At 39.5% G+C, this 19,298-nt stretch overlaps 1 protein-coding gene across 7 annotated transcripts in view; it reads right to left on the reverse strand.

The window, feature by feature from the left end:
• The window catches only part of LOC140479733 (uncharacterized), a 91,024-nt gene that overhangs the window by 48,435 nt on the left and 23,291 nt on the right, over window positions 1–19,298 (reverse strand). For 6 of the 7 annotated variants that reach the window (XM_072573812.1, XM_072573811.1, XM_072573810.1 and 3 more), the window contains 7 exons: window positions 16,842–16,960; window positions 12,618–12,677; window positions 7,016–7,149; window positions 4,401–4,545; window positions 2,942–3,090; window positions 2,436–2,630; window positions 127–277 (listed from right to left, as the gene is read on the reverse strand). In XM_072573812.1, coding sequence (XP_072429913.1) covers window positions 127–277; window positions 2,436–2,630; window positions 2,942–3,090; window positions 4,401–4,545; window positions 7,016–7,149; window positions 12,618–12,677; window positions 16,842–16,960 — 953 coding nt within the window. The remainder of the gene's footprint in view (window positions 1–126; window positions 278–2,435; window positions 2,631–2,941; window positions 3,091–4,400; window positions 4,546–7,015; window positions 7,150–12,617; window positions 12,678–16,841; window positions 16,961–19,298) is intronic. The other variant, XM_072573814.1, reaches the window with a different exon arrangement.

Below are 19,298 nucleotides of genomic sequence, written 5' to 3' on the forward strand. Positions count from 1 at the left end.
TGCTCATTTTATACCGTAGCACTCTATCCAACCAACAATATACTTTACAAAGGTTCCCCAATATTAGCACTGGTTGGTGCATTTACACTTTTGTAATGCAAAAATGATTTTCGATAGCATGCACACCTTGAGTTCATTCGATGGTTCCTGCTCATGGACTGAAATGCTGTGCAATATTAATGATTGATTCATGAATGAATTAGATGGATAAACAGAAGCATGAAAATTATTGTCAAGCAGGGTTGATGGTGCTTTTGTCGACACTGTAGGAGTTTGTCTGTAACAGACCAAGAACGATTAGTAAACAAAAATTTTTGATTACTTGGATATTCATCAAGACTACTAATATAATGCATTGCTTCTAAAAGTGTCTCCATATATACAAATTATGACAATGTCTTAATAAATTGGCATTGCAGAGTCAGGAAGAATCTGCACAATTTCAACTACAAACATGAGGATATAATGCTAATTTTAAAATCAGTGCTCCTGCAACTTTCTACTTTAGCTACTTTTCTGAAGGCATCATCAGTCGTGAGTAACTGGTACTTTTAATTTCCATCCAGTTTTATAATTTATAGCTCTTTAGCGGTCCATAAATAGTATTAAATTTGAATCTAAATCTTCACATTTCCAAACTGTGATTTTCTCTCTGAGATTAATTAGTTCCTGCATCCCTGACGCCAACACAGCTACAGTCTATACCAGATAATACAAGGTTATTGAACTGTTTTATATCCTTTTGATCATTAATGACTAGAAATCTATCAATTTCTGTCTTGAACTTACTTAATGATTTGGCTTCCATTGACCTCAGTGGTGTAGAATTCCAAAGATTCATCACCCTCAGAGTGAAGAAGTTCTTCCTCATCTCAGTCCTAGATGGCTTGCCTTTCATTATGAGACTGTGTTTCCTGATTGTAGACCCCATAGCCAGAGGAAACATTCTTTCTGCAGCAACCCTAGCTCCCTTGAAGAATTTTATAAGTTTCTGAGATTGCTGCTCATTCTTCTAAATTCCAGAAACTACAAATCCAGTCTCCTTAGAAGACAGTTCCACTCTCCCAGCAATCCATCTGGTGAACTTCTGCTGCATTCCTCTATGGCAAACACATCCTTCCTTAGGTAATGGGGACCAGAATTGCACACAATGCTCTAGGTGCAATCTCACAATATAACTGAAGCATGAGTTATTTACTCTTGTATTCAAATCCACTTGCAATAAAGGTTAATTCACCATTTGCCTTCAGAATTGCTTGCTGCACCTGCATACTAGCTTTCAATGACTTATAAACAAAGACATCTAAGTTCCTTTGGGCACCAACACTTTCTAATGTCTTGCCATTTAAGAAATACTCTGCACCTTTATTCCTCCCAGTAAGGTGGATATTTATTCACACTTATTCCCATTACGTTCTATCTTACATACTCTTGCTTGTTCACTCAGCCTGTTTAACGTCCCTTGAAGCCACTTTGCATCCTCCTCACAACTCACATGTTCACCAAGCTTTACTTCATCTGCAAAGTTAGAAATATTACAATTGGCCCACACATCCAAGTCATTGATATAAATTATAAAAAACTGGAGGTGAAGCAACATTCCTTGGGGATATCTTAAAAGTCATAGCCTACCAACGTGAGACTGACCCATTTATTCCTACTCTGCTTTTTATCTGTTAACCAATTTTCAACCCACGCTAGTATATTACCCTCAATCCCATGTGATCTAATTTTGTTTACTAATAGCCTGGATTGGGATTTTATTAAAAGCTTTCTGAAAATTCCAAATGCATCACATCCACTGGTTGTCCTGAACATCTTTGCTAATAACATCCTCAAAAAACCATCATGTTTGGCAAACATGATTTTCCTTTCATAAATCCATGTTAACACTTTACAATCAGACAATTATTTTCTAAAAAAAAAGGTAATAACTTAAGCATCTAACATGTATCAATAAATAACTTGAATTATGCAATTAAAAGTTATGATTGGCATGTAGCTACATTTATATATTTGGTGCTGTTAAACCATTTATACAGGATAATTCCAAAAGTACAACAATTATCTAATTTTTCATGAAGTCAAAGTAGGATGTACAAATAAAATCAAAAAATGCTAGAAACATTGAGAAGGTCTGGCATCTCCTGTGAAGAAAGATACAGAATCAATATTTCATGTCTGTGCTCTTTCAGTTCTGATGAAAGGTTACACTGCAGAAACATTAACCCTGTTTCTCTAGTGACAGATGCTGCTAAACCTGTTGAATGTTTGTTCCATTTTTTGATATTATTTCAGATTTTCAGCATCTGCAGTATTACAAGATGCTGAAACATTTACCATCTAACCATAAAATTTACAACATCATTTTGCAAACATATGTTATATATTAAAACTATTAATAAGCAAATTTGAGAAAGGGAATTTTAACTTACAGTTCAAGTGATTGAGGATCCTGTTCTAGTTGGTTTTCATTGACATTTACTACCATTTCCGAAATTCTTCTACAACTTTGGTCATCTATTGTGGGGATAGATGCTAAAGGCATTAAGAAATTACTGACTAATTTCTCTTCAGGCACTGAGAAATCCACTCCCTCTGTTGGCAGTTTGGAATATTTGATCAGATCTCTGTCAAGAAATGGAACTATGTGAAAAATGTAGAGAGGCGGAAGGCAGGAGTTTAAATAACATAAAGCAGCCAGCAAACAATCTCTATCAAAATGTAAACAAATCACTTTTGTTTCACATATCTAAATGTTCAATTTGGCTATCAGTTAATTTTCACAAATGTTATTTTACTAATGTCCAGTAATTATTTTCTGACATTTCTTTTCCATTTGAAAAAGACTTTTTTGATTGACTTTTGCTTAACTTTTTTTTTTATAAAGTCCTCTAACAAGAAATCCTCCAGCTCAAAAAAATAATCAACTAATCCTTACCTCTGTTGAATGGGATTGTCTCTGTCTTCTGGTACTGATAATTTACCATTCCTCTTTGGTGTCTCCTCTGGCATTACCTCCTTTTGAAAACTATCCTGTGTTACTAAAACCACCCCCAGTCCTTCCTGAATAACGGCAGCCATGGTATTCTTAAATACAGAAGAAATGGTAACAGGCACAGTTATTCCAATTTAACAACAAAATACAACTCTACCACAAACTACAAGGCTTTCTGGCTTTCACCGTAAAATTGAAAGCGACAAATGAAGAACATGTCCAGTTTATATCAGTTCTTTAAAAATGTATTTGTTCTTACAGTCACTGACAAACCAGTTTCCTTGAATAGGGTGAATCATAAAAACCAGATTATCATAAGTTACAGCTGAAAATGTGTTGCTGGAAAAGCGCAGCAGGTCAGGCAGCATCCAAGGAGCAGGAGAATCGACATTTCGGGCATTAGCCCTTCTTCAGGAAGCCCTTCTTCCTGAAGAAGGGCTCATGCCCGAAACGTCGATTCTCCTGCTCCTTGGATGCTGCCTGACCTGCTGCGCTTTTCCAGCAACACATTTTCAGCTCTGACTTCCAGCATCTGCAGTCCTCACTTTCTCCTATCATAAGTTACACCTAATTATTCTAAATTATACAGATCATTTGTGAAGTGAAGTCATGTTTGGAATAGTGGTTTGGATTTTGTCAGGGCAACCATTGCTCGGAAGATTGGCAAACCTGTCTTGGCCATTTGGGAGGGGTCCAAGCTGAATTTTAGGACACCTTTGAAGCAAATTAGCTTCTGATGAGGCTCCTGTCCCTTCAAGGAATGTTAACATGTTGCCAAGAGCTTCTGCTTGATCAGAGGGGGCCATACAACATTGGTGGCCACTGTTGGGAAGGCACCCAGCAAGTGATGTAACAATGGCTACCTTTCTCAGAATACAGTGAGTGTGATCAGGGATTGCAGGTTCAGTTGATTGGTTGCAGGGTCAGTTGTCTGGTTCCAGGGAGGGAGAAGGGATTGGTTGATGAGAGTAGGGGAAAGCCATTATCATAAGGGTGCTACTCCATTGGCCTGAATGTCCAGTTAGGAGGACCAACCCACTAAGCCCACTTGTAGAACACAAACATTTACTAGGTATTGAATGATGCAATGGAAATACCACCACAGTAATTGCTAACAGCAGGAAGAAGCTCTTAATTGGCTTTTTTAAGTGACTCATTTGATTTCTGGGCAGCAAGCTTTTCACTGCATTCCCGGCCACTGGCAGGGAGAGGAAGGTAACAAGTACTTCAGTCCTTACCTTCCCACAATATTTTCATTGATTCCTCTTCCCCAGAACCTCCCTGAAAACCTCTTAGCCCAGAGAGGTAAGTAGCTGATAAAATCTCCAGTTTGTGAGTTCAAATAACACCGCCTATCACACCAACTATAGAATCGCAAAACATTGAATAATGCAGTTTTTACCTCAGAGGACAGAGAGTGATTTGTGGAATGTGGTGTAGCCATGATAGAATTACTTGGGCTTGCCTGAATACAAATGTATTCATCAATTTTCTCTTTTATGTTTTCGAGTTGCATTCCTGTTCTAAATATTTCTCCATCCATTACTCTGCAGAAAAAGAAAGGATATATTTAAAAAGTTTGTATTTTCTGCTCATCAATTGAAGAATGAGCTTTGAAGAATGGTATACTTTTCAACTATTAGCACCAAATGCTACCATTAAATATATCCAGCATATGCAGGATTATTAAAGAGCAAAGGAAAAAGTGAGTCTACTCTGTTCTAACAATATGCATTCAGCCCACCTTCAGGCTCAATTGCAACCTTGAGCTGTTTCGCCCATGAAACATTCTTTGACTTGGTTTGTGCTGCACAATTTATACCTGAATCATCATTTTCACAAAGGAACTTTTCCAAGTAAAGAGACTTTTTACAGTTTTGAATAGCCTGGATTTGAATCCATTTCTCAAATGTGAAAGGTCTTTGTCAAAACAGACTAATGTGCAAATATCAGTTCATGTATAGCTCTAAAAAGAGTGAATCTATAGACAAAGTTGTTTCCAATGTCAAAATGTCTATTTTGGATAATTTCCGAAAATATTCTAGTAAATTGTTTAATTGTCAAGAACAGAAATATTGATTTATTTTGTTCATAAAAATATAATTTGAAATTATGCATTTATCATGCACTAAATCTATGAAGGAAAGTCAAAAATGTAGACTTTATCCTTATTATGGCTTATTTGAAAGATTTGAATAAAACATTAATGGGATGCTTCCAATGCTTCTTTGGTTATGAAGGTGAATGACTGAGCCCTACAAATCAGAAAGTTCCAGGTTCAGTCCAAGATTTAGTCATCTGACCTCAGCTAGGATGTGGATAAGTGTACGTTTGCCCCTGGTTAGGGAGGATAAAACTGATTGTATTGTCATAACAAGCATTCAAACTACATATGGTCATGGACTAAATCACTGCTGAAAGCCCCAAATCACCCTGGAAAAATCAATCATGGGATTGACTTTGAATTGAATTTGATTTGACAAGGTGCCACATCAAAGTTACAGTTGGAAATAAAATCTAATAGTAAAGGGAGTAGCATTTTGGCATGGTTAGAAGATTAGCTGGTCAACAGGAAGCAAAGAGTAAGAAAAATGGGTCTTCCTCAGGTTGGCAAGATATAACAAGTGAATGTCACAAAGATTTGAGCTAGAGCCTCAACTGTTTACAATTCACATAAATGACAGCGCTAAAGTTCCACTTCTGAAGAAAGGTCACTGGACCCAAAATGTTAACTCTGATTTCTCTCCACAGATGCTGCCAGACCCGCTGAGAATTTCCAGTAATTTCTGTTTTTGTTTTAGAACAAAAGGTATGGCCACTAAATTTTCTAATGACACAAGATAGGTAGGAAACTAAGTTATGAAAAAGACATAAGGAGGCTACAAAAAGACATAGATAGATTAAGAGTGTGGCCAAAGAATTTGCAAATGGAGTATAATGTGGAAAAATGTGAAATGGTCAATTTTGGTAGGAAGAATATAAAAGAAGCATATTATATAAATGGTGAATGACTGCAGAGCTCTGAAATGGAAAGGGATCTGAGTGTTCTTGTGCATGAATCTCAAAGATACAGCAATGTGCATATACAGCAAGTAATTCGGAAAGCCAATAGAGTGGTATATTTATCTTAAGGGAAATTGAATGAAAAAGTAGTGAGGTTATGCTTCATTTATGCAGGGCACAAGCGAGATTGTACCTAGTGTACTGTGTACAGTATTGAGCATTTTTTTAAGGAAGATTGTAAATGCAGTACAGGCAGTTCAGAGAAAGTTTACTAGATTAATACCTGGAATGGGGGTGGGGGGGGGCTTGTTTTATGAGGGAAGGTTGGACAGGCTAGAATTCTATTTGCTGGACTTTAGAAGAAGCAACTTTATGAAAACAAAATCTTGAGGTGCCTTGACGGGGCAAATGGGGACAGGATGTTTCCTTTTATGGGAGAATTGAAAATGAGGGGTCATTAATTAAAAATCAGGATTGCCCACTCAAAATAGAGATGAGACAATTTTTTCCTCTCAAGAAGATCGTCTTTAGAAATCTTTTCTTGAAAAGGTTATGGAAGCAGAGTTCTTGAATAATTTTGAGTCAGAAACAGGTGGATTCTTGTTAAGCAAGGGGGTGTAAGTTTCTCAGGGATAAGTGGGAATGTGGATTTGAGGTTACAATCAGTTTCAGCTGTGATTTTTACTGATTGGTGGAGCAAACTTTGGGTCTAAATAACCTACTCTTGTTCCTAATTTATATGTTCCTATAAATAATCAGAACAATGTTGTATCTATATGTGAGAAAGACAGAATCCATAATGAGCTGCTCTTGCAATTAGAGGTTCTGTCTCTCTCGCTCTCTCTCTCTCTCTCTCTCTCTCACACACACACTGCTCCACCCAGACAGTGGTTCTCCCTTGCATTTAATGCTGATATGTTAATTCATCACTTTGTCAAAATTGTATTTAGTCCATTAATGAACAGAAATCTGAATCATACTACAAATGTCAAATACCATTTTATCAAACAATACCTGTCAGGGTCAAACTCCCCAACAATGATACTTTTGTCCAGGTAGCGGCGCTGCTGCAAACTTCGGTGCTCATCTTTTGTTGCAATGTATCTCCTTTCTAGTTTCTCTTGGCCATCTCTTAGTTTCTTAAATTCCTGAAGGAAAATTCACAATTACTAATTGCAGGTTTGAGACAGATTATGTTTAGATTATGACCCTAGGTTAACTTTATTTTATTCCCATTCTCATATCTACCAATAATTATACAGGTCATTCTGCTATAACACATATTTCGTTAATGCAAATTTGTTGTAGTGCAATTGACAAATTAGGGATACTCTTTCTGAAGTGTGAACTTTTAAAATGTGTGTTAGCTGTAACGCGATTACATCTCCAACACTTTAAGCGCTGTTTTTAAAGTGCGATTTTTCTATAACACAGGGTTGCATAAGAACACAATCATCGCATTATAGAAGAACTACCTGTAGTGTATAACTGGTAAGATTATTCTAACTCAAATCTTGTAGCTCTTTATTTCTCTTTACTACGTTATCAAATGAAACTATTAAGTATATTAGATGTTTTAGCCCTGTTTTGTACATGCACTTGGAGTACATTGCTTGGAATAAATATCACCATAACATTTTAATTTGCATAAAACTTACTTGCATTTGATTTAGTATCATAGAGTCATACAGCTGTACAGAACGGAAACAGACCCTTTGATCCAACTCATCCATGCCGACCATTTGCCAGCATTTGGCCTATCTCACCATAGTACATATCATTCAGGCCCCTATAAGATTCCGCCCTTTCACTTTTTATAAATATACTTTGCTTTATCAAACAGTCTGTCAAATATCCATAGGCTGATTAAAATACTATTGCTGTAAAGGGAGACATGTTGCTGAGGTGTTTTGTCCTGCAGTTTTCAGGACAAATGGAAGAATATCAAATTTCACATAATCCCAACTACTTATTCTACAGCAGAAAAAGTTTATAATTAGTTGGCAAGTCGACAGTGATTGTTTGAGGTGTTGCAATTTGGAATGCAATAATGAACTGTAGACTCCCAAGCACTAGGGTAATTCATAAAAGCTAGAAGGGTTGAATATATCCTTTGTTGGCAGACAATGATCACTGCACATGAATGTATGTCTTTTCTCGCAAATCTAAATGAGCCTTGTCACAAACTTGGCTGAATGTATAAAATTGTTTTTTTTAGCACACTCAGAACTATTCAGCAGGTGCTGCCTATTACTTAATATTCCTAACAGCAGAAATTTTGGGAGGTCTATAATGGCATAGTGATAGTGTACCTACCTCTGAGCCAGGAGGTCTCACCTGCCCCAGGAGTATATCAAAACATTTCTGAACAGGTCGATTAGAAAATATCTAACAGCAAACATGTTATGGGCTCTCGTACTGCTGCAGTGGTGTATAGAATCTCCACAATGTGAAAACAGGCCCTTCAGCCCAACAAGTCCACACCGACCCTCCGAAGAGTATCCCACCCAAACCTGTTCCCCATTGCTCTACCTTTATCCCTGACTAATGCACCTAACCTACAACCCCTGAACACTATGGCAATTTAGCATGGCCAATTCACCTAACCTACACATTTTTGCATTGTGGGAGGAAACTCATGAAGACACAGGGAGAATGTGCAAGCTGCACATAGACAGTCTCCCAAGGCAGGAATCAAACCTGGGTCCCTAGTGCTGTGAAGCAGCAGTGCTAACCACTGAGCCACCGTGTCGCTACCTCTGAACTAGGAGCCTGAGTTCAAGAATCATCTGCCATAACATCTCTGAACGAGTTGATTAGAAAATACTAACAGCAGACATTTTACTTTGGGCTTTGAAATTGCAGGCGAGTTGAATATGGTTTGTACATTGCCTATTACAAATAACCAAAGGAATATGCTTTTTGATCAGATCAGCTAGTCATAGAGATGGATAGCCTACACTCCTGGCATTGCACTGGCACTGAAGTTTATACACAATATTGCTTAATAATGTGATAGGTAGAATGTCACTTTAGATTGACAGCAGCATCCTGTTAGTAGAAATACCACTTGCATAATCATTGCATGGAGGCAGCATTAAATGGCTTGCTTAATCTGTTAGACAAACAGGAGGCTGGAAGAACACAGCAACCCAGGCAGCATCAGGAAGTGGAGATGTCAACGTTTCAGGTTTAACCCTTCTTCATGAATGGATGTAGGGGTAGGGGTTAGCTACAGATAGAACGATGTTGGGGGTGTGTGGGGTGTGGTGTGAGGTGGAGAGAGTAGCAGAATGATGATGTACTGATAAGTGAGCACAGGTAGTGGGTACGACCTGGTTGGTCGATGGGAGGGATGAATCCAGTTGTTAGCTGGAAGGATCAATAGGTGGAATGGAAGGGAAGAGGCAGGGCTGGAAAGGGAGCCGGGGATAGGTGGGAAGGTTATTTGAAATTCAAGAATTCAATGTTAGGTCCTCTGGAATGCCCATGCGGAAGATGAGGTGTTTTAGCTCTAATTTATGGTCTGATTCACCATAGCAATGGAAGAGGCCGAAGATGGACATGTTGGAGAGGGAGTGGGTGGGGGAATTGAAATTGGCAGTGATCAGGAAGTCAGGCTGGCCATTTTGGGCCTAGCAAAGATGCTCAGTGAAACAGACACCTAGTCTACATTGGGTATCCCTGATGTAGCAAAGATCAAATCGGAAGTACCAGATGAAGTCAACTAGGTAGGAGGAGATACAGGTGAACCTCCTTCTCACCTGGAAGGACTGTTTAGGGACCTGGATGGTGGTGGGGGAAATGGTGTACAGGCAGGTGTTGCAGCTTTTACAGGGAAAGATAGGGGTGGGGGGGGTGGGGGGGATGTTGGAGGCATTGGTGGGGAGTGTGGCGCAAACCAGGAATGGCGAAGGGAAGGGTCATTGCAAAAGGCAGACAGGAGTCAGGAGGGGAAGATGTTTTGGATAGTGGGGTCTAATTGGAGTTGGTGGAAGTGTTTGACGATGATACGTTGGAGGCGGAAACTGGGATTGAAAGTGAAGATAAGGGGTACCCTATCTTTTTTATATTTTGGGGATGGGGTTTAAAGCATTGGAGAAGGGAATGGAGGAGCTGCAATGGAGGTCTGTCTGGTTGACAAAGGGAGCAAAAGACATTGTTTGAAATAGGAGGACATCTGGGATGCTTGGGAGTGGAACGTCTCCTCATCAGAGCAGATGCGACAGAGACAGAGGAGTTGGGAAAATAGGATGGAATTTTTACAGGATTCAGGATGGGAGAAGGTGTAGTCCAGGTAGCTATGGGAGTCTTTGGGTTTATCGTAAATGTCAGTCTGTAAACTGGAGATGGAAATGGAGAGGTCAAAAAAGGGGAGGGAGGTGTCCGAGATAGATCAAGTGAATTTGAGGGAAGGGTGGAAGTTGTTAACTAATTAATTAACTGCTCAAGTTCAGCCTGGGTGCAGCACCAAGGCAGTCATCGATATAACAGTGGAAGAGTTGGGGAACAGTACCGGCGTATGCACTGAAGAGGGAGTGTTCAGCATAACCCACAAAGGGACAGATGTGGCTAGGGCTCATGCGAGTGCCAATTGCCAGCCTCTGAATTTGGAGAAAGTGAGAAGGGTGGGGTAACTATATGGGTATGTTGGAGTGGAAAAAACTAAGGGCCTGCAGGCCATCATTGTGGGCTATGGATGTGTACAAGGACTACATGTCCATCACGAAGATGAAGCATTGAGGGCCAGGGAAGTTGAGGCCGTGGTTTGTGTCCTGGATGTAAGTGGGAAGCACCTGGACCAAGGGAGAGAGAATGGTGTCGAGGTAGGACTGACACTTCCTTCCAGCTACCAACCAGATTCATCCCTTCTGTTGACCTAGTCACGACGACTTGTGCTCACCCATCACTACATCATAATTCTACTCCTCACCTCACCCCCGATTTATCTGCAGCTCTCCCTACCCTCACATCCAGTCCTGAAGAAGGGTTACGCATGAAACACTGACTTCTCCTCCTGATGCGGCCTAGGTTGCTCTGTTCTTCCAGCCTCCTATTTGTCTACTTTGGATTCCAGCATATGCAGTTTGTTTGTCTGCAGAGCTATGCTTAACCTGTTGTTCAGGTTTTTCAGTTACTTTGCCTTTCCATGATAATCTGAAGTGGATTGAGCACTTTTCAGTTTTAAAGGTGGTGGCTTTTGGCACATTCATGAGTTTGCATGATATACATAGGCGGCACGGTGGCTCAGTCCCCAGCACCAGGGTCCCAGGTTCGTTTCCAGCCTCAGATGACTGTCCGTGTGGAGTTTGCACATTCTCCCAGTGTCTGCATGGGTTTCCTCCGGGTGCTCCGGTTTCCTCCCACTGTCCAAAGATGTGCAGGTCAGGTGAATTGGCCATGCTAAATTGCTCATAGTGTTAGGTGCATTAGTCAGAGGGAAATGAGCCCGAGTGGGTTACTCTTCAGAGGGTCGGTGTGGATTGGTTGGGCCGAAGGGTCTGTTTCCACACTGTAGGGAATCTAATCTACAGCGAACAAGATATCTTTGATACAGTCTATTGTTTGCAAGTTAGCTATAAGAGTCCTGATAAGACCAATGTTTTGGCATGTGGAGTGTCAACCAGCCTGCACTTGCAAAGCTTAATATAAAATCTTTCAAGTCTGGCAGGAGACACACCATTGTTCTGCCATTCTCACACTCTGGTCACTTATTCTGAACTATCAACTTCTTCACCAGCATCCAGCACCCACTATCCCCAGCTTCCACCCCCCCTTTCAAACTATAGCATAAATTGCTGTCCCCTCCACACTCCAACTCTTAGGAGGAGTCATCTAGACTCAAAACATTAGCTTGCTCTCACTCCATGAATGCTGACTGGCCTTCTGTGATCTCCGGGATTTGGCTTTTCAGTACAGATTCCAGCATCTGCAGTCATTTGTTCCTAATATAAAATGGTTATTGTTAAATGTGATTTTATGATTGGGTGACACTTGCTCAAAAATTCGAAATATATTAATTTCTACATGAACATTCAATTTATGATAATTAGGTTATATTGTGATATTAAAACAAAGAATTGCTGATGCTAAAGATCTGAAATAAATGAAAACACTAACTACTAGAGAAACTCAGCAGGTCTGGAAACATCCGTGGACTGAAAATAGAGTTTCAAGACTAGTGACCCTTCTTCAAAAATGACACAGATGCTGTCAGACTTGATGCATTTCTCAAATTTATATTATAGTTTCTTTATGCTTACTAGAAGTAACAAATGATCATAAGCATGGCCATATTCTTTGCAAACATTAGAAATATGTTAGAATCTTAAGCATTCTCTTAAATTACTCAGGACCCTGGAGACTCTTTAGTTTCTTGTTGGCTTTTCCATGGAAAATTTCCTTAGTCTATCAGAGTACATTTGCCAACCCATCAGCACCATTTTCTTATATCATATAAATTGTTGCAACTGTCTAAAATTAAAAATGCAGAAACATGCCTGACTTTCAACAGTATGCTGGTTCTGTACTATAAAATGACTATTAAAATAATTGTTGTTATTTTAATGTTGAATTACATGTAAACATGTTGAAAAGTTACTAATAAATATATTACCCATTGTACATCTTCTAGAGAAACTGATTCAGAATTAAGGCACTTCTGAAAGTCTTCAACCTAAAAAGGTAATGTTCACTGTCATAATTAAATGAATCCAACAAACATTAAACAACAATCTGTATATTTTGAGACGTATGTAGTAAAATATGCTTCCTCAGATTTAATAGCTACTATTTTCATATTACTAATTTACTGATATTTCTTGATACTGATAATAAAGATGTAATTCCAACCCATTACCACAACAGTTCATCACTAAACATTACTGAATTATATTAAAACCTGCATTCTAGAATGTGAAATTTACTTCTTTGTTGCAGGACAATGGTTCTGTAATTTTAAATTTTCACACTCAGTTTCTGCCAATTGAGTTGATTAAAAACATCCCTTTTTTTGTAAAGTTTGTGAGAGCATTTCCACCATATGGAAACAGAGAAATTTTAGGTGTCAAATATATCAAAAAATATTAATTGCACCTAACTGACGGTGAAGCATAGCCTAATAAATTGCCGTGTCACCATAAATGTTTGAAGGAATGCATTCAAATTCCCATAATTGACACAAAAAATTGGAGGATAAACTGTAATTAGCAGCTCCAAAGATAAGGCAGAAAAAGGTGATAGAGACAGACAGCAATTCCATAAACTACATTTTAAAACAAAGAACTGTACAGTACTGAATAAAATAGACAGTCTACTGTTCAAAGCACCAAATTGCCATGAAGAAATAAATGTTCCATTTGATTGATAACTATCAGTGTTATAGTTTTTGTTAAATAGTTAATTACTGGATTCTGGAATTTTCCCTTCTGTACTTTGTGCTTTAAAATCAAATAGGCGAAAATGGGTGCTGCAGATGGTGGAGGTTAGAGTCAAGATTAGAGTGGTGCTGGAAAAGCACAGCAGGTCAGGCAGCATCCGAGGCTTTAAAATCAAATGCTACGTAATCCAACACTGTGATAATAAGTGAAATATATTTAAGTATTTCTGCTTAATTAGTTAACATGAATACCTATATTATGGATGAAATCTATTCATCAAAGACTTAAGTTAACATAATTATCAATAATGCATTTTCTCTTAAACATACTAACTCATTTAAAACAGCCTGTGCTCCTTGTGTTTATGTCTTTTTATTTTCTTTATCAGTATGAATCAGTTCACATGTCCTTGCAAAGTAATACTTCAATCCACCTAGACTGAACAAAGATACTCAAAAAGACAACATATTATTCTCACCAAGCTTTGGTGTTGATTGGGTCTACGAGGGAAAGAATAAACTATGAGCAGGTGTATGTTTCAAAGGCTATTCTATTGAATATCACAATAACAGGAAGGTATCAGTGACAAATGGAGCCATGGTAATGAATAAACAAGTATAGTAACTGGAGCAACAAAAGCGGCAGATTAAGACAAGCCCAAACCACTGATTAAACAATCAAATATTATCAATGTAAATGTGAAAATATTATGGAATCTTTAAATTTCAACTGTACTATTTTAGAAATGTATTGATCTAGTTACATGTAATTTCTTGAGGAAAAAATATGTAACTGAATCCTGAAGTCAGTGTGTCACCCTACATTTATACAATGATACAATATATCACAATACAGCACAGGAAGAGGCCTGTGGCCCACAAAGCCAGCACCAATTCCTATTCCTTACTTAGACCCAATACTTATTACACATGTGCGGTTTCCGTCCCTCTGTTCATCGCCCGTTTGCGTGTCTACCAAGATATGCCTTAAACATTGCTAACGTGCCTGCTTCCACCACCTTCACTGGCAGTGTGCTCCAGGCACTCATTACCTTCTGCATGAATACTTTTCCCTACACTTCTCCCCTAAACTTTATCCCTCTCACCTTGAACCTGTGCCCTCTTGTAGTTGACTGGATAGCTACCTCAGCCCAGCGAAGGTCCAGCAGTTCGTGCTTACCTTGGGGATGTAGACAAGCTACCCCAGAGACAGGACAATCAAATGGACAATGGTAACCCCATAAACTGGGGGTTAAAGAAGTTTCATTTGCTTTCATATAACAGGGCACCCACTCTTTAGGTGGGTTCTCCTGAAGCCACAGTCAAATACCAAGAGACTGGATAGTTAATAAAGGTAACTGTTAATAGGATAACTGTGAATTCGATTAATTAAATTTGTTCTTTTGTAACGTTAAGACATGCAATGTACATAACTATGAACAACATGGAAAATTGTACAAGTACCAGAGATTTATTTACATGAATAAAGTATATTTTGAAATTTAAAAAAAAAATGTGTACTGCCTGCAGGATTTCCCTGGGGCAGGCTACTTTGATGTGACCTTCAGAAGCGTGAAGCAGTGCGAACAGCTCCTGAAGGTCTTCAAGGAGAAGGAAGGGGAGCCGCTGTTATCCATCTTGTCAGTGACCCCATTATGTGTGCTTCCTGCACAGAGGAATCAGGTTGTTACAATCCATATGTACAACCCTTATGTTCCAGTGGCTGATGTCCTGACTTCCTGGGAAGGTACGTCCAAGTTGAGGGAGAAGCCACTGATGTGATTGACCCCTTTGGGATCTGGACCAGTAAGCGGCAGGTCAGGGTAACTCTGAGGGCCGATGATAGTGGGAACATCCTCCACCCACCCTCGAGCTTCGCAATTGGAGGGAGCAGAGGCTACCTGACATATGCAGGGCAGCCGAAAGTGTGTCGAACCTGCGGAAAGTCAGGACACGTGGCGGCGGATTGCAAAGTGACCATCTGCAGGAACTGCAAACAGGAGGGTCACTTGACTAAGGACTGTCAGGAAGAAAAGAGCTGCAACCTGTGCGGAGAGGCGGGCCACATGTATAAGACCTGCCCAAGACGGGGGGGGGGGCCCACTTACGCACAGATGGCTGGAGGTGGCAATGTGAGCCGTGGACCCCCAAAGACCAGTAAGGTCCACCCAGACAGCAGGGAAACAGAGTCTGGTGACATCCAGAAAGAAGAACAGGCTGGAGTGGAGGAGGGGGCAGCCAGCGGAGAGACACAGCAACTGATCCTAGCTCTAGCCGGGCAGATGGAAGAAATGGAGGAGGAGGTAATCAAGCAGGCAGAGGAGTGTTAAAAACAGGAAGACGAAATCTTGCCAGGCTCCCAAAGCCTCCCAGCAAAAGGGGAAAAGACAGCTGCACGAGGGAGGGATGGCCAGCTCTTCGGAGGGGGAAGATGGACGCAAAGAAGGCCATCACCACCAGAAGAAGAGACAGAGCGCCGTCGGTAAAGAGGAGGGCATTTCCTCCCAACCAGGAAACAACGGACCCCCCGAAGTCCACCCTCCACCCAGTGAGAACCAGGAGGTACCCACTGCCCCACAACTACAGGCAACCGAGAGCTGTGATCCTCTGACAGTCCCATTGTCAGACACAGAACTGGACAGTGAGGACCCTTGCCTTGGCTCAATGACACCAGAGCAGGTAAATGACCCCAGTGAGGAGCTGGATAGCTACCTCAGCCCAGCGAAGGTCCAGCAGTTCATGCTTACCTTGGGGATGTAGACAGCCACCCCAGAGACAGGACAGTCAAATGGACAATGGTAACTCCATGAACTGGGGGTTAAAGAAGTTTCATTTGCTTTCATATAACAGGTGACCCACTCTTTAGGTGGGTTCCACTGAAGCCACAGCCAAATACCAAGAGACTGGATAGTTATTAAAGGTAACTGTTAATAGGATAACTGTTAATTCAATTTGTTCTTTGTAATGTTAAGACATGCAATGTATATAACTATGAACAACATGGAAAATTGTACAAGTACCAGAGATTTACTTACATGAATAAAGTATATTTTGAAATAAAAAAAACAGCTGTCACTATAGGTTGTTTCACATGAATTCATACGAAGAATTTTGCAAATATAGTAAGTAGAGTTCTGTTATGTATTAATAAATCAGTATTATAAACAACCCTGTATTTTGGAAAACTGTAATTCTTCAGTAGCCTCTGTCATAAGCAATGATACTAATTTGTCACAATCAAAACAGATTCAGTGTTTCTCCATTGTTCTTAAAATACCTATTTATTGCTATGCGGGGTCTGTTATTAATTTTCTCAAAATGCCAATTAATATATCAAAAAGTAATTTATTGGAATTTGGATAATTTTGCTCTGTGTCAGTATGTTTATTGCCTTCTTTTAATGTTATACATGCAATGAATGCTACAATAGTTAGCATAGTTATGCTTCACTTAAGTAATCACCTGATATTTAAAATATTCAATCTGTTCATTTAGCTCCTGAGCCATTTGTTCAGCTTCTGTTGCCTTGTGAACCTCAGCAAAGGGTTGACATGAATCTGGCTTGGTTCCAGCAGAAATAACTGAAAATGACATAGGACAATTAGTATACTGTATGCCGATTCTTGAAAAAAACCCCAAAAAACTGATTGTTGTTAATGTCACATTTAATATTTAAGGTAAGAGAAGAAACTGTAGAAAGGTACAACACCGGGCGGCACAGTGGTTAGCACTGCTGCCTCACAGTGCAAAGACCTGGGTTCAAATCCCGCCTCGGGCAACTGTGTGTGTGGAGTTTGCGCATTCTCCCTGCATGTGCGTGGGTTTCCTCCAGGTGCTCCGGTTTCCTCCCATAGTCTAAAGATGTGTAGGTTAGGTGAATTGGCCATGCTAAATTGCCCGTAGTGTTAGGTGAAGGGATAAATGTAGGGGAATGGGTCTGGGTGGGTTGCTCTTTGGAGGGTCGGTGTGGACTTGTTGGGCCGAAGGGCCTGTTTCCACACTGTAAGTATTCTGATCTACAGAAAGAGGCCATTCAGTCCATCTAGCTGGAAATAAAATGAGCTGCCCATTCTAACCCTATCTTCCAGCACCTAGTCCATAGTCTTACAGGAATCAGATCCAGATACCTTTTAAAGGAATTGAGGGTTTCTGTCTCCACCACAAACAATATATTGACCATTTTACAGGTGAAGAAGTGTTTTTCTCATTTCCCCTCTAATCCTTCTAATATTCACCTTAATCCTGTGGCTTCTGGTAAGTGACCCCTCTCCACTAGGGAAAATAGGCCTTTCTTGTTTACTCTACCTAAGCCTCTTTTAATGTTGGACATCTCACAAGTCATCCCTCAGCCTTCTCGGTTCAAAGAAAACCATTCCTAATCTATTAAATCTTTCCTGTAGCTGCACTTTTTAAACCCTGGCAACATTCTTATAAATCTGTGTATTTTTCCAGAGCAATTATGCCCTTCCTGTAATATGATGACCAGGACTGCACACAAAATTCCGGTTTATGAATTTTTTAGAGTTCCAGCATTACAACCTGCTTTTGTATTCTGTACATCATCCAGTAAAGGAAAGTACTCAATATACTTTCTTTACCACCTTTTCTACCTGTTCTGCCAACTTCAAGGACACCAAGTTTCTGACTTTTTCTAATCCCCTCAATATCTTCCCATGTGCTTAGTATTCCCTTGCTCTGTTTGCCTTCCCCAAATTCATTACCTCACACTTCTCTGGACTGAATTCGATTTGCCAGATTTCCACCACTCAAAAATACCATTGAAAAAATTCTGGAGTTGACAGCTATCCTCTTCACTACCAGCTACGTGGCCAAGTTTTGTGTCATCCGCAAATTTCCCAATAATGTCTTGCACATTTCTGTCTAAATCAGAAAGAGACCCATCACTGAGCCCTGTGGAATACCAGTGGAAACTACTTTCAATTCACAAAAACATCAGTGATCATTGCCCTTTGTTCTCTGTTGCTGAGCCAATTTTGAATCAACTTGCCACATTTCCCTTTATCTCCTCACATTCCAATAACAAAACAATTTTGACTACACCTGATTAATCTATACTTTCTAAGCAACAATTTACCTGTCTCTCAGAATTGATTCTAATAATTTGCCCACCACTGAGGTGAGGCTGACCAGTCTACAACAATTTGGCCTATCCTTTGCACCCTTGTTAAACAATGGTATAATGTTCATAGACTTCCAATAATCTGCCTATATCTTGTCTGTATCAATATTGGAAAATGATCCTCAATATGTCCATTATTTCTTTCATGGCTTTCTTTAACAGCCTGGGATACAATCCAGCCTTGGTGATTTACTCACTTTCAGAATGGCAGGCCCTTCAGTACTATGTAATAGATGCCTTGAGTAGACGGAATTTAATAACTAAGAGAACAAATAATTTAAAAACGGGATGGGCAGAAGACACGTTCTTCAAATAATTATAGTCACCTGTTTTAAAGTATTAAGAATTATTTTGGGCCTATATTCAAAGATTCCAAGACTATGAACATATTATTTTCCTTTCATTTGTAATTTATGCGATGTTTGGTTGTGTCCCTGATTCTGAGCCAGGAGATCCTGTTTTAAATCTTCCCTGCTCCAGAGGTGTGTAATAACATCTCTGAGCAGGTTGATTAGAAAATATTGAGAACAGCCTATCTTCTAAACAAAAGAATTTTTATTTCATGATCAACGTTAACACATAATCCAAGTTCTTCTTTTCATATTAAAAACATATAAGGCAGCAATATTTTAAAAATACTTTAAGATATATATTGTGACTTCAGTTTCCAAGTTTTAGAAACATTTATATTTATTCTTTCACTTGAGAAGGCAAGATACTGGCTAAAAAGAGTTAAAAATGACTGCAAATGATTCAGCCAATTTGAAATTTCAGTGGTT

Source organism: Chiloscyllium punctatum, chromosome 7 (assembly GCF_047496795.1).
Source record: "Chiloscyllium punctatum isolate Juve2018m chromosome 7, sChiPun1.3, whole genome shotgun sequence".
Lineage (NCBI taxonomy): Eukaryota > Metazoa > Chordata > Chondrichthyes > Orectolobiformes > Hemiscylliidae > Chiloscyllium > Chiloscyllium punctatum.